This window comes from Clytia hemisphaerica, unplaced genomic scaffold, assembly GCF_902728285.1.
Source record: "Clytia hemisphaerica strain Z4C2 unplaced genomic scaffold, Clytia hemisphaerica genome assembly, whole genome shotgun sequence".
Classification (NCBI taxonomy): Eukaryota; Metazoa; Cnidaria; class Hydrozoa; order Leptothecata; family Clytiidae; genus Clytia; species Clytia hemisphaerica.
Window position 1 is genome coordinate 316,356 of NW_027103533.1, and position 16,239 is coordinate 332,594.

Sequence of the window (16,239 nt, forward strand, 5' to 3'; positions counted from 1 at the left end):
CATACGGAAGTAGCAAGTTAGTTACCAGTTTCCTGGTAAGGATATAAGCTCGTTTGCTTTGTAAGGAACTGGGAACGAAATTATGTTAAATAGCCATGAGAAGAGTAATTACGCTAAATCGTCAGTTTCGCTAAGCAACTTACGACTTGATAATAGCAAGTGTTGTAGAAAAATAACGAAGTCGAAAGCAAGAAAGATGCAGCCCACTTTCATCACTACAAAAAGGTAATATTAATAACTGTGGCCAATAGTGATCAATCAATTAATATTGTTCGACAGCAATTAATTATGCCTCGCCCCATGAGCGACCAGATCTTTTTTACTGTATGACTATGAGATCAAGTATAAAGTTCAAATACGCAAAATGAAGTGATAGAAATGATGATGTCTGATATACCTCAATTTTCCCTGAAAAAAAGAACAGTTTACGCGAAGAATTTGAGTCTCAAAGTGTCAACAAGCCGAGCCGAGCCTCAACAAAAACAAGGTTCCAAGGAGGTACTACCCTGTGCTTCCATACTCAGACGATAAAACTCTAACTTCTTTTCCTTTTTTATAGAAACATATCCCGCGAAAAGCCATGTTCGTTTGCAGACGATTTGCCAACTGTCCAGGACCTCGACTGCCACTCAGAATACGAAATTCTGATCGATTCTCATGCTGTTTAGGCTGTGTACAGAAGAGAAATAAGAAGAACAGATTGGTTTTCAGTGCCAGAGCTGAAAGCTTCGACTGTCTTTGCAAATGTCCTGCCTGTGCACAACTTAGAGGTTGACTCTTTTACCAAACCTGTAACCTAATAATGATTTTGAATCAAGAAAAAATAAAAGATTATTATCAAAACTTAAAATAATTTGTCGACACCTTTATTGAACCATATTTCTGAATAACAAAGCAACGATTGAAACAAATGAGAAGAACTGCAATGAACTCAGTTTTCAGCAAAATATATTTCTATATTCAAGGAGTAATAATGGTCTGTTGTTTATCCTTTTTCTGTTCTTCGATATTTAATCTGGTCATCACTTTAGACAAAAGGGTGTTCAATCGGCCAACCATTTCACGAGGATCGTCCAACAAACCAGCAGTAATAAGCGCGTTGTCAAAAAGCTAAAAGGATAAAAGAAAATAGAGGTGGTTTAAAATTGTTAAAATTGATTATAATGGCAACACAAAGCAAAGAATCAGTCCAACTTTTTCATTTTGAAGATTTTTGTCGCAGTTTGTGAAGCAAGCGATACTAGATTGATGTAATGCTTTCTACGCAAATTCCCGGGTTTTGCAACTAGATGAAAAAATGAAGCAATTATTTTTTCCCTACTTTAAATTTGCCACTTCTGGCAAAAACCGGGGTGTTTCCGTAGGAAATTTAACGTCCTGTATTCATCTAAATATGTAATTTCCAAACAGTGACTCAAGAAGGCTAAGAAAGGTAACTTGAACAGCCGTACACCCCGTACTGCTTTCTGCAGGTATCTTCCGTTGACAAAAAACTTTTTTCTGAATTAAAACCACACCTTTTTTGATATGAAAACCTGCATTCAATTATACCAAAGAAATATTTCTTTGATTATACTTAATATGGTGATTACAAGTTCAGCTTGTGAGCCTACGCAAAAGGTCGTACCATTAAATCGAAATGATGCACGGTTTTTTATAAGAAAAGTGTTTCTTTTTGGCTGAGGATGAAGTATTCTTAGGAGTTTTCCGAATCCGAGGATGAGATTTTCTTTACATTTTTTATAAAAAAATATTTTTCATTTTCTAAGACGATATCAAAATTTCTTATGTTTTACGTTTTACGTATAAAAAACAACAATTCATCTCCTGATAGAAATCATGCTTCCATTTGATTTTTCCCACCCTTATATTCTTGTCAATTCACAAAATCTCCCCTGATATTCTTATAGGCACTACCTTATCGGCCAAAACTTAGTCGGCCCTAAGTGACTAAATTTTGGCTTGGTGATTAAAATCAGGGCCGACTAGCTAAAATCAAGGCCGACTAAGTTTTGGCCGATAAGGTATTCTTATAAAAAGAGCGTGTTTATAGTTTTTTATCCTTCTACGTTCTAGTTATTCACGAATATGTTAGAGATTACGTCCTAGATTTAAAATCGTGTTTTTTCTCCGAAAAAATGACAGTCTTGATAGATTGCTTGAAGATTTTTCAACCAAAATCTCAAATTTCAAATATTTAATCAGTTAATCAGATCAGATCTGAAAATGGTATGAAAAATCTGAATTCACAATATATGATGATACAAGCGCAACTTTGAATTTATCCACTCAAAACTTTCTTTACTACAAGGTATTACTTTTAATCATAGCCTTGATTCGAGATTATTCTCGGGTACCTAATAGGGGACGGCTATAATTAATTTTTTGAAGATTTTCCACCCAGGACATTCTTATTCCAACCCCCCCCCCCCGGGGGCTTATTATTTTTTGGGAAAATGTTTTTGAAAGTTCCCTCTTTTGTCCTAATTCAGCTGTATTTGTCTCATTTTCAAACATTTTCCACCCAGGACATTTTTATTCCAACCCCCCCCCGCTTATTAAGTTTTGAGATTTTTTCCAACCCCCCTCCCGCTTATTCCAATCCCCCCGGCTATTAGGTACCCGAGAGTATGTATTTCCGAATGTCAAAAATTTTGGAACAGACTTTTAAAATTCGTTTCTTTACCTGGTTGACCAAGAGTTCAGCAAGCATGGGATTGCTTCCTTTTAGTGTGTTCAGTGAGCGGACGATCTCGTGGTTGGGATTGATCTCAAAAGTTGGTTGAAGTACTTCAAATTTCATCTTCAGAAGATCAGTATTGGGGCCAGATTTGACGAATTTCAACCATCGTCTAGCTGCACCCATATCGGGCACTGTGATCATTGCAGGGTGTGATGCGAGGCGTTTCGATTCTTTAATGTTTTGACATTTCGTTTTTCCAAGTGTGTTTTGAATCCAATCCATTAGTTCGTTTGTCTCAGTTTCCGATAATTTTTCTGAAATCAATAAAAGAAAGGAAAAGTGATAAGAAGGGAACTAAATCAATCCAAAGTGGTACCTTGTAAATTTCCTAGAATTATAGTGGTCTGAAATGAATGAACATTGGGTATATTGCAAATTCTTATAAGTTTGTGTTTTCAAAGTCGTTGTTGTTCTTAAAGCAGACGCTTGAAGGCTTTATTAGTACAGGGATGATCAATATTTGTACAAAACAAAACGAAGAGTGCTCTTACCAATGTCGGGTTGATCGGTGATGACGTCATCAGTGAGAGGATCTGAACCCATCAAATAGTTTTCCGCAGAAATTATATTTTTCTTTTGGAATTCTTTGAGAGCAGCAAAAACGACTTCATCATTTTCTTCGTATGTGAAAAGTACTTCCACATCTTTTGCTTTCAATGCTTCGTAATATGGCGATGATTCTGCTAGCTCACGGCTGGAAAATAAGTGGTACTAGTTGACTACTGTGTGAAGATTTTGTTGTCGGGTTGGCTCGTTCGAAACTGCGCGTGATACATTTATAGAATCGATTAGGGGCCACTCACATATCGATATTTCCTAATAAACTAACGCCAAAATGACGCGAGGGGGTGGGGGTCAGAGGCATTGACGCTAAGAAAATTAATCAAAACATCGATCTTCGAGACTGATTTAATTCTAATTTTTCTAACAAATATCAAATTTTTTTTTTATTTTGTTAATCACTCTCGCTACGCATAGTTTTGGTCATCTATTTTTCATGGTTTTTACACAAAGCCAGTATCGTCTCGTGTCATTTTGACGTTAGTCGTGGGAAAATCGATATGTGAGTGGCCTCTTATTGAAATGAACAATCATAAAACATAATCGAGATCAACATTTTTTTAAAGACCACGTAAGTTTTGTTTTGAAACTTCCTTAAAAGAAAGGCATGACGGGAAGAAAGTAGCGTACCTTGGAGCAGAAAGGAAGAAAATTTCTTTTTGATCTTCTTTCATTCCAGAAATATAATCCATCAAAGATTTCAAATTTCCTGGTCTTTCTTTCGAACTTTCAAATCTCAGCAATTTGGCGATATCTTCACGTCGAGAAGGTGATTGGTCAGTGACCACACCCTCCCGGAAATAATTTCCACACTCTTTCATAAATTTCGTGAATTTTTCTTCATCTTTTCGCGATTGTTCTAAGAAGTACCTTAATAGTTTAGTAACAAGAACATCACTCAGTTTTTGAATCAAAGCACTATCTTGAAGGAGTTCTCTACTCAAGTTCAATGGGATGTCTTCACTGTCAACAACACCACGAATGAAACGTAACCATTCCGGTAAAATCTTTTGCGCTTTCGATTGAATCAAAATCTTCCGTGAATACAAACTAACACCGAGCTCCATACGCCCGAAACCGAACATTTCTGGGATATTGGAAGGTACGTATAAAACACTACGAATGTTCAATGGGGCGTCCGCTTTGTACATGAGCGAATAGCGAGGTTCGTCTGACGTATTGGAAATAAACTGATAGAATTGGGAATGGTCTGTTTCGCTGACATCCCTCTCTGAGCTCGTCCATAAAGCCTATAATTATTCAAGTCAAGTTTTTACATTCGTATTGATAATTGTCTGTGAAGTTCTCAAAACCATTTCAGCAAATATTGCAAGAACGTAAACGAACGAGTGTCCGTATGAAGTATCTACCAAGGTCAGGGTCAAGGGATGAGGGATGTACATAATCTTATGAGCTATTTATCAGAAGGTTCTTTTTAAAACGTGTGTGGAGTAAGGGGGTAATTCATGCCAACCTCGTTTAATTCTTTATAAACAATCCTTTAGATACAGATATCTAAGGCATCAAATAACGTTTAAACTATTAGAAAATTTAAGGAATACACGCCCATTCAGATACACTTACATCAATGTTGTTGAGTCTTGAGCCATTTAAGTAAATGGGAAATCCGACAAAGTTACTGTAGCACCGAATTATATCTAAAATATACAGGTAAGTTATCTACGAAAAGTCTTATTCAAGCTTCAAAACGTTCAAAAACAGATAGTTGCCTGGACCATTCTTTCAGGTACTTGTTTTCAAAAAAGCCATAAAATTGAACATATACTAAGGATATTACTGTTTTTGTAATGGCATCGTATTTTCACAGCACCTTCGTGAACCCTAGTATCTTTAGTGAATACATTTCATTTTAGATTCTTCATCTAGAGAGTGTTCTGTTTTGTAAATTCTCACCTTCGACAGTAGTTTTGAGGGAGAACCTTCGATCATCAGATTTCAAATGGATGATGACTTTTGTACCACGTGTTACGCCTTCAGCTTCGGCGATCTCGTATGAGCCAGATCTGTTAATAGGAGAAAGGTTTTCGTAAATGGATGGAGATCGCTCATATTTGTTTCAATTGTCCCACTAAGATCATGTTCAGACGTTACGATTCCGTTTCGCTCCGAAACGAAATAAAGACATTCTATTGGTTACATTCAAGTTTTACGTCACTTCTAACCAATAGAATGGCTTCCTTCCTTTTCGGAGCAATATTTTTCGAGCGAAGCGAGGTAAAAAAAAGGAGCGCCATCGGCAATTATTTTTCACTGTTTGCGAAGCATTTTCAGTATTTTGCGATGTTGTTTGGAAGAAAATGCGAAAGTATCTTCAATTTATTTCTCTAGAAAAGCAAAGTAAGACTTGAAGTAAGAGATTAAAGACAAAGCAAAGTAAAATGAAGTTTTGAAGTACCGAGTAGATAAAGCAATAGAGAAACGAATGAATAAACTAGCGAAGTAGCGAGTTGATAAAGCAATACCGGGTGGTCCAAAAAAAGTTTCCACACGTTGTGCTATCGACTTTTGTATGGGTAAACTTTAACTTAATTGAGAGCACTCCTGAAAATTTCAATGTCAGAAACTAATTTTTTGTATAGTTATGAGGTTTTCTAAAAAGGAGGTCAAAATTGACTTGTTCAAAAATTGACGTCAGAAGATTCACAAAGTTATCAACCTATTTAGCTCTTGTTCTTTTCACTTTATCTTAGATAAACGAATGAATAAAATAGCGAAGTAGTGAGTAGATAAAGCAATAGATTAACGAATGAATAAAATAGCGAAGTAGCGAGTTGATAAAGCAACAGATAAACGAGTGAATAAAGTAGCGAAGTAGTGAGTAGTTAAAGCAATAGATAAACGAATGAATAAAATAGCGAAGTAGCAAGTAGATAAAGCAATAGATAAACGAATGAATAAAATAGCGAAGTAGCGAGTTGATAAAGCAATAGATAAACGAATGAATAAAGAAGCGAAGTAGAGAGTTGATAAAGCAGCAGATAAACGAATGAAGAAAGTAGCGAAGTAGCGAGTAGATAAAGCAATAGATAAACGAGTGAATAAAATAGAGAAGTAGCGAGTTGATAAAGCAATAGATAAACGAATGAATAAAGAAGCGAAGTAGCGAGTTGATAAAGCAACAGATAAACGAATGAAGAAAGTAGCGAAGTAGCGAGTAGATAAAGCAATAGATTAACGAATGAAGAAAGTCACGAGGTATTTTTTAGCTTCGCATTTTTGAGTTAGAAAATCTTTTTTGGTCGCTAAATCTAAAATTCACTTCGCATTTTGCGAAGTGCGAAGCTATAATTCGAACCCTGCTGATGTGATAAAATTCTCGCTTAAGATCAATTTTCTTCCTTAGCGGTTTCAGTATATGAATAACTGGCCCCTTCACTGAACGTTTGAACAGGCTGTTATGCAACGGTAAACAAAAAAACTTCGATTGAATAGTATTTTAAGACATGTTACGTCAATTGCATTACACAAACATGATAATATAATTTTTTAAACATTTCATTTATCTTTCAAACTACAAAATACGTGACAAACTCGCAAAGGTGGGAAAGAGATTATTGCTCCGATACAAGCTTGAGAAAATCACAAAGTTATAAGTGACTGGCAACCTTACAACTAAATTAATAGGATTAAATCGAGGAAAAAAAAATGAATTCGACATAACAGATTTGGTTATTATTTTGTGAAGCCTTTTTTTTCTACTTACCCATCGGATGACCAATGATATCCAGAAGCACTTGGCTCATAAGATTTGGTAAAAACATCAATCTTATCACCAACCATAAAGGTGGAATAAAATCCCACACCGAATTGTCCAATGATGTTTTGAGCGTCAATGCTCTCGTGCTTAGCTTTCTCAATAAAAGCTTTTGAGCCTGATCGAGCGATCGTACCAAGGTTATTGATAAGCTCATCTTTGCTCATGCCGATACCAAAATCTTGGATAATGAACAGGCCCTTTTCTTCATCAGTGGTCAGATGGATTTCAAGGGGAGAATCAGAATCAGAAATTTGTTGACCAGTAACTTGAACTTGCCGCAGCTTCTCGAGAGCATCCGATGAATTCGACACAATCTCTCGAATGAAGACCTAAATATGACAATTATCATAAGTGAATTTTTTCCCTTCAAAAGAATTCAACCCTATTAATTCAACCCTTAGACCACGAGGGACGCAGAGTATGAAAATAGCCTTCCAATGGTACCAAAGCCATCTTCTAAATCAAAAGCTACAAGCTTTTATGATACTTTAAAGTTTTGAGCAATAATTGCGGTCTGAAGGAAAACCTTAAATAGCTTTTCTTGTTGGTTCGTAACTTTAGGCCTCCGACTAATAAATATCTGATAAAAAGTTAATATCGTAGCTAACCTCTTTTTCAGAATAGAGGGATCTTGCAACGATGTCCAAAAGTTGCCTGGTTTCTGCTTGGAATTCATGTCTGACAGATTCACCTATCAACAAGAAAAAAATACAAAACGTATTGCACTTTATGACGAATATGAACGGACAAGGTCAATAATGTTTTTATATTGTTAGTTTTCCTTCCAAGTTCTTACAGATCAATAGATTTTTCTTTAAAAAAGCGATGCATTGTGGGATTGTTTCGGGGGTATTACAATAGAAATCTCTTAGAAATTCCTCGAGGGAATTCTATTTTAATAACCCCGAAACAATCTCACAATGCATCGCTGTTTTAGAAAAATGAACAATTTTGATATAACTGTATGGGACTTTTGAATATTTTAGATTGTACCTGTGAATTTTTAACCATTCTTAGATTATTTAGATTACTTAGTTAACTATAGTTTGACTGGGCAAAGAATGCCAAGATTTTCAATAACTTAGCAAAAAAGAAAGGTGTACTTTTTCCTAAGTTTTTATAAGCTGATCCAGGCAAAAAGAAATTGTCAATTAAATCTAGAAGCATAATAAAGAGCTTAAAATGGATAATTTCCAAATTAGTTTTTTTCTTCAGCCTTTTACAGATGTTTTATGTATGTTGCACATTAGGAAAAGATTGATAAGGTATAATATAACATTGATTCAGACTCTAAACCTATTGATTCTTACAAACAAATAGCATAATCACACAGATGTTAATTACTTGAAATGAAAAGACGCTAAAATATTCATGCTGATATAATTTCAAGAATTAGACATTCGAACTGGAAAAGAATGACAATGATTTAACTGTGGGAAACTTTTTATAATATCAGTAGTAGCTATGTTCAGCTTCAATACAAGAGCTTCGATGATGTACTATTTTTTTATGCATCCGAACAAAATAGCTCTGCTTAGCTTAGTCAGTCAAAACTTGCTCAATCCAGACCTGCACTTTAAAAACCTAAAGCTAACATTATTTGCTTTCAATAATTGAAAATTTATCAATATCAAAAATTCAAACGTGCGTGAACAGGAAATTATGAAAATGATTGACGGAGAAATTGAAAAATCAATCATATTCAAAGTATGTAATTACTGCTTTCTGTCTTCCAACTTAACATTTCGGACAGTCGTGAATTATGTTTGTCAGAAAAAAACAAATCATAGAGCTTTTATAATATGGTATTCCTGGGTATTATCTTATTTTTTCGGACAGATGCATGTTTTTTTCACGTGATCAGCTTAACTTGAGAACATGAAATCGTTACAGTTATACAACCTTTTATAACACTGAATTTTTTAAGAAAGCTATTTTGGTTATAACGCTTATTGATTTTTATACGTACCCTTTGAGACTTCATAATAATATATATCTCAAAAACGGTAGTGGTCAACATTTTTTTTAAATGATTAAGTAGTTATTGATGTTATCAAAAACCAAGATCATTCATTGAACTTTTAAATAGAATCACGCAAAAGGTCTTAAATAAATCAATTAAAAATCTTTGGTAACTTTAGAGATGCTCTCGTCACATGTCAAGACATTTCAGACCTTTCGCTAAGGAAAAATAATGGAACAAACAGTATGATATAAGGGGAAAAACATTTTGTCATGATAGCCAGCTATGTAAACAGGTCAATAGAAAAAACTATGAAGGATTTTAGTTCATTTCTTAGTTGATTTGTTTTTTCTCAGTTGACGAGGAGGACTAAAAGGGGGAATCAAACGCTCGTCTTACCTGTAACACTCTCAGTGTCTGAAATGACATGAACATTCTCAACTTCTTCTGTCTGCTGAAAAACAAAACGAAAAAACAACACTCGCATAGTTTGAGGAAAGAATAATAGAATTAAGTAGATTAAGTTGACACATCAAATTTTTTTGGAGTGCTTGTGTTTTAAAATTTTAAATATCTAAAAAGCTTTATCGTGAATTTTTTTGAAAATTTGTTTGTGACGAAGCTTTTCATTTCAAAATGTGAGAAACTTAGAATAGCAACTTTCTAATTCACTTCAAAATCGAAAGGGAACATTGGGTTATCTTTCCAATATAATTTATTACTCTGTACTACCAAATGCAAAATAATACAGATCAAAAATATCTATGTACAAAAAAATAATGAGAGTAAGAATAAATATAAATCTATATACACCTTCACCATGTACCCAGATCCCTGAAGAAGATACCTCACAAAAATACTAAGAAACCTTTTCATGACTTTGACAATGGCTGAATGAAATTCTTTTTCACTTTTTTTTTACAAAATTTAGACAGGACAGGGCGAAACTCTATGTACACAAATTTTAAGATAAAAATAACAAAAACTTAAATATATTAGCGAGATAATTTTTGAGATCCGCATTTTGTAGATTTATCTCATATAAGTCTTGTCTATGTACATATACCATGAGATGCAATAATTGGCTTCTCAAGCATAATTTGAAGATTTGGGAAAAGGTGGTTCGTCGTCATAATTTTCAGGGAAGTCTGATTCAGAGGTATAGAAAATACCAGCCTTCTTTCTGATTTCAGAATGACGAAAGGATTTAGGCTCGACAGTCATATCAAAATTCTGTGTAGCCTCAGGTTTAGTAACCTCATCTCTATCAGTCATGTAATCCACAGGGAAGGCATATGGCATGAATGCAGTATCATCATACTTGAACACATAGGGGAAAATGGTGCTATCAGGAGCAGAGCTACATAACTTTATCAAGTAATCTTCTTCCTCAGACAAATTTTTGTTGAAGAAGAGATGATTCATATTTTGGGTTGCCATTTTAATCATGCGAGACTCCTCTTCAGTATGACAGCCTTCCCACAACTGTCTTCGCATCTGATTTCCTAATACAACCGAAATGGCTTCATCGTTTTCATTCATTACAAGCCCAAATGAATTGATGAAATCATTGTCAGATTGTGAAATGTTGATACGTTTGTAGGAGCAATCAGTGACCCCCGGGTCCTAAACAAAGAAAAGATAATTTCAGGACCCGGGAAATTACATAATATGAGGTTAGACTTACTGTATTGGTATTTGGTTAGTGTTCTTATAAGTTTAGGTTGGTCAACAAGTAACTTACCTGAGCTTCTGTTGTAAAGCTGCGACAATTCACATTGTAGATTGGAACAATCGACCCTAAGAAAAAATGAAATCTATCAGGGACTGACTATCATCAAAAACTATGGTACAAGTCTTTTTTGACTTTTTTTTGGAGGATTAGGCTTTTGCTTTGGCTAATTGGTTTTGGTTCGGTTTTGGTTAATTACTCCATGGCAGTTACCTAGAGACAAGATAATTTATCATGTTTTATTGGCCGAGGGAAAGTAATGTATGTGGAGTAATTAGTTATTCAAAAGACTGTCACGTTCGCCAAAACATCTATCACAAAAGCATGTATTCGAGTATTTTCATACATACAGTCAACTGCTCCAACTTGGGACGAGTGCACGCAACATGGGACTCTGGCCTGTATTTTCACTTACTGTTAAATCTCTTTGACAACAAATTTGATTTGATAACTCCACCAAGTTTATCAATCATACTTTCTGTCATAACATGTCACAATAACTTTCACTGATAGCGCGCCCTTTTTAACTTTTTTGTTTTCATTCAAAATGACCGGACGCCGAATGGAGAATTAGAGAACGCCCGCCACCTAACACAGATGTTAGGCGAGGTAATCGTCACAAGCCAAAATCCAACAGATTCAACAGATTTTGAAAACGAAAGCGTAAAGAATAAATATTGCTGTAAACACGTTTAAAACGCGGGTAAAAAGTCCTGGGCCGAGTCCCGCGTTTGCTCATTCAGCCAATCAGATCACACAATCTAGCCGGTTCCCAACTCCCGCTATAAAATCACATTGTAAATAACGAAATAAAACAGGGGGTTTAAATATTTACTAAAGGCTTATTTCGCTGAAAGTAATAGCTTTAATGAAACAAATTTTTGTTTTGTTATTATATATAAAACCTGAATCTAAATGGTTTTGAGAAGTAAAAGATTGTACGACTTCAAAATAGACAAAGATCATTTATGACCCCCGTCTCAGATGAGGTCTTCAGGCTTTATCTATAATAGAGAACTAAAACAAGCTTGACCCACTAAACTACCGTAAGTTGGTCTAATGTCGGCATCCGTCTTCTAATTTCGACACCCTTCTTTAGAGATAGGAACAATAGAAACTGAGGAAGGTTGGAATCGCTGATTGACTTTGATTAGCGCGATGAGAGGAAAAATCTTTAGACTATCAGTGATTTCGACCTTCTTATTATTCCTATCTATAAAGAAGGATGTCGAAATTAGAAGACGGATGTCGACATTAGACCAACTTACGGTATATATTCAGCACCAGACTCTCTGATATCCTGAGAAATTATTTGTCCGGGAAGAGCAGCAGATTTCAGCGAAATTCTGCTTTTTGCTCTAAAAGTATATGGTGGAAATGGTGCTTGTTTTCAAACTTAAACATCAATTCATTTGAAATATTTTGTTTATTTGGATTATTGAAAGGTTAAACTTAAAGGTTTGTTTTATTTTTATTTTTTGATGATAACTTCAATCAATCACTTACATTGAGCCTTTGAAATTTGTTTATTTTGGTATTCTGATTAGCGAGTGTGTAACTTGCGCCGTGCGATTGACGCCAAACGCTCACATTCGCGTGTGTTTTCCACTACGGATTTTTTTCATATTTTGATTTAAAAGCCTACTCAGTGCGAAAGAGAAATCGTGTATTTGATAATACGTGGTTCATTGAACTCAAATAAAATGACTTTGGAGGTTGGGTGAAATGGCGTGGTGGAATGGCCGTCCTATGTTGCGTAAGATAGTCCCAAGTTGGAGCAGTTGACGGTAAAATATGGATTGGTCTGTCGATATCTAAAACTTTTGGGAATTTAGATGTAAGGTGATGGAATGTAGATTAAGGGTGACACTCAAAATTGTTACAGATTTCAGGTTTGAGAAAGATGATTAAATGGGAAGTATTTGTATTTCATAATTTTTAGTAGCATTCGTAAAGAAAGTTGAAGGCCAACAGTGGGTTGCAACCTAACTAACAGAGAAGCAATATTGGCTTTTTTTAAACAGAGTGGCAAAATTCAAAGAAGATTCGGAAGGTGCTTCAGATGTCAGACTGTGTCAGAAGAGAATTATAAAGAGGAAATAAAACCCAGACATATTTTTAATTTGTAAGGCAAAGTCACTCCTCTCCTTGAAAGAGTCTTACCAAACTTTTGGGTGATGGTATTCTTTCTTATGCCTTGATTGCATGTATTGTTTAAAAGATTAGTTTTAAACAACTTTCCTCCATTTCTTTGAAGTTGAACCAAAATTCTCCTGGACGCCATGCTTGCTTCTTGTTTTTGCTGCTTTCTATTTTGAACTTTACAAGTTTGTTATGATTTCGGAACACGTGATCAATCATTTACGTAAATGTGATTATTTTCCGGGGGTAATATACAAAATAAATTGAAAGGATGTTATGAAAAAAATTGTATGACAATAAGTTGGTTTTTATGAAAATGAATATGAAATTAATAATTAGAGAACTTTTTTTATTTAAAAAATCATTATTACCTTTGGTTTCAACTTACGTAGCAAATTCATTACATACCCCCGGAAAGAAAAGAATTACGTAATTCGGAGAATGTCCGGGTATCAAAATCTCGGACATTAGAAATTACGGGTGGTAAAGACTCTGTATAATTCTTTATGATGGAAGCCGAAATGCACAAAAATATCGCAAACCCATGTTTGCGATATTTTTGTGCATTTGGGCTTCCATATAGAGAAGGGGAGTGTATTATGCGTAAGTCATTTTTCTAGCGGAAACACCCGGAAAAATCCGGGATTTGACCTCTCGCTGTTACTAAAAATAGAAACACGGAGGTCAAAATACGGCTTTTTTCGAGTGCTTCCGTTAAAAAATATGACGTCATCCTCACTTACGCATATCAAGAATACACTCCCCTCCTCCCGCCCCCCTTATGGGAACCGTAAACCTCTAGGTTTATGCTTTAAAACCTAGGTTTACGCTTCATAAACTTGGGTTTGCGCCTGTAAACCTAGGTTTGTGTTTTAAAACCTAGGATTAGGATTTTACGGGGCGTAAACCCATGTTTACGATACTTTTATGCATTTGGGCCTCATATTCCCCACGTTCCACCAACTCCGCCACCACCAGGTTGCGTTTGCGATATAACTTACTCTCCCATCACTTGAAGGTAACGATATTTATAAAGGCATAAGTATCACAGAAGACCTCTGTAGGTCCCAACGTGAAAAGTATAAAGAACTATCACAACAGGCGAAAGACCTAAATGATGACCTAAAAACCGATGAATTTATTTATCGGGTTCGAGGATCGTCAAAAAAGGCTTCGACATACAGAAGGTGTACAACAAAACACAAAAACGATACAACAACCCAATCAATCAATAAAACCGATCGATAATGAAAACCCAGCTAACAAAAACGATTCAAAAAACACAACCACGACAATTAGTGAACCTTACTATCATCTACACAAAATGCAGACCAAATGAAAGCTAAGAAGAAAAACGAACTCTTAAAGCAAGTCGCTACTGAACAGCCTCATATAACTGCGATCACCGAAGTCAACACCAAACGGATCTCTGAGAGAAAAGATCAAGACTACTCAATTGAGAATTATTCCACACCATATAAAACTAACATTGGAATACAAAAAAAAGAGAGGAATCATCATTCTAGTCCACAAGTCCATTAATTATCTCATTACAAATACAAGCGAAAGTTGAATTTGAAGAGTCTTGCCTGTTAGAAATTGCAATGGAGAACAAAGACACCATGTTACTCGGATGTCTTTATAGAAGCCCGAAAAAAACTGAAACAAACATTTTCGATGAAAATAACAAGAACATGAATAAGCTCATAAAAGATCTCTGCCTGAATCCGAAATACACTCATATATTAGGTGACTTTAACTATAAGAAAATCGATTGTGTGCATTGGTCCTCCTCACCTTGTAAAGAAGATAGCGACGAGGAGAAATTCCTTGATGCTTTAAGAGACTGTTTTTTATACCAACATGGCCTTGAACCGAAACGGCGACGAGGCACCGATAAACCATCAATACTCGATCTCATCCTTACAGGGGTAAAAAAATCAAATTTCTGAGATAAAATACCTTGCCCCACTCCATCTCAGTGATTACAGTGTCCTCTCTCTCCTCTCTCGATTTACCAGATTAAATTAAATCACAACTCTTTCTATTTGCTGACGACACTAAACTTGTCAATAAAGTAGAATCAATTGAAGATGCACTTATAATCCAAGAGGACATCGATCGACTGCAGCAATGGTCAGATACGTTGCTTTTAAAATTTCATCCCGACAAATGTCATGTACTAACGTTAGGTAAGCCAAATATAATTAACCATGTATATCAATACACACTCGGAGGAAATTTACTAAAACGTGTACAATTCGAAAAGGATCTCGGAGTTATCTTTGACCAAAATCTCTCATTCGACCAACTCAATGGCTAGTCTAATTAGACGAACCTTCACATATCTCACTCCTGAATTATTCCGTAAACTTTACATAACATTTGTCAGGCCTCACCTGACATGAATAGACGATGAATTGCCACCATTTGATCTAAGAACAAACACCGTTGTATCGGACATGCAGATATTAGAACATACAGTAATGAAAAAACTTCTCAAACTCGATGCTGATAAGTCACGCAGTCCAGATAGAATCCACTCACGAATACTAAAAGAATTGTCTGATGAAGTTGTTCCTCCATTAACAATGATAATGAATAAATCAATGCAAGAAGGCTGTGTGCCGGTTGATTGGAGACGTGCAGAGATTTCACCTAAATATAAGAAAAGAAGTCATAATATCGCAGCTAACTATCGACCAGTAAGTTTGACTTCAATTGTCTGTAAAATGATGGAACCAATCATTAAAGACGTTATCATGGAGCATCTCACCAACCAACAACTTCTAGCACAAGAACAATTCGGATTCCTAACAGGTAGATCGACTACTATGCAACTTCTTAGATTTCTGACAGATTGTGCCGACGCTACGGCATCTAATGAGGTCACCGACATCATCTACTTTGATTTCGCGAAAGCTTTTGATACCGTTCCACACCATCATCGGATGAAGAAGGTCAGAGCATATGGGATAAGTGGAAAATATGAAACTATTAAATCCAACGTGCTGTTATTTGCTGATGACACTAAGATCTACTAAAGGACTACACAAAACCTTTCAGCACCAGACGCGTGTCGTGTCACAAGGAACCATAAACACGACCTTCGACTCGTTGAGTGAATCCCAAAAGATGGTGTGAGAGGTGCATAGCTCAATTTATTTTATTATCGAACAATCGATCCTTAGAATGATCTACCAGCCGACGTCGTCAAATCCAAAATCGTGTTTCAATTCAAGATTAACCTTGTCGAAGCATGGAAAATAAGACCGCAAAAATTTCAGCAGCCAAACGGGATAGAAGAGAACTCTGGAATT

General features: G+C 35.6%; 1 protein-coding gene across 2 annotated transcripts; it reads right to left on the reverse strand.

Moving 5' to 3' along the window:
- Positions 1-931: 931 nt before the first annotated feature.
- Positions 932-13,108, reverse strand: LOC136799814 (heat shock protein 75 kDa, mitochondrial-like). Of its 2 annotated transcripts, none has more exons than XM_067056524.1 (11): positions 12,941-13,108; positions 10,790-10,845; positions 9,445-9,496; positions 7,691-7,773; positions 7,029-7,411; positions 5,219-5,328; positions 4,889-4,962; positions 3,935-4,554; positions 3,235-3,437; positions 2,687-2,997; positions 932-1,110 (listed from the first exon to the last, which is right to left on the reverse strand). In XM_067056524.1, the coding sequence occupies exons 1-11, from the start codon at positions 13,059-13,061 to the stop codon at positions 961-963; spliced, it is 2,163 nt and encodes a 720-aa protein (XP_066912625.1). In that variant the 5' UTR covers positions 13,062-13,108; the 3' UTR covers positions 932-960. The 2 variants fall into 2 exon arrangements, with proteins under 2 accessions (XP_066912625.1, XP_066912623.1); XM_067056522.1 differs by having other exon boundaries at positions 9,445-9,499; positions 12,941-13,101.
- Between the last annotated feature and the right edge of the window lie 3,131 nt (positions 13,109-16,239).

Excerpts from the sequence above, each read along its gene's own strand:
- LOC136799814 (XM_067056522.1), bottom strand. The coding sequence starts at position 13,061 with ATGGCGTCCAGGAGAATTTTGGTTCAACTTCAAAGAAATGGAGGAAAG. Across the intron at positions 5,329-7,028 it reads TATCATTGGTCATCCGATGG|ATCTGGCTCATACGAGATCG; the intron begins GTAAGTAGAAAA and ends TCCTATTAACAG. Across the intron at positions 4,963-5,218 it reads CCTCAAAACTACTGTCGAAG|ATATAATTCGGTGCTACAGT; the intron begins GTGAGAATTTAC and ends TGTATATTTTAG.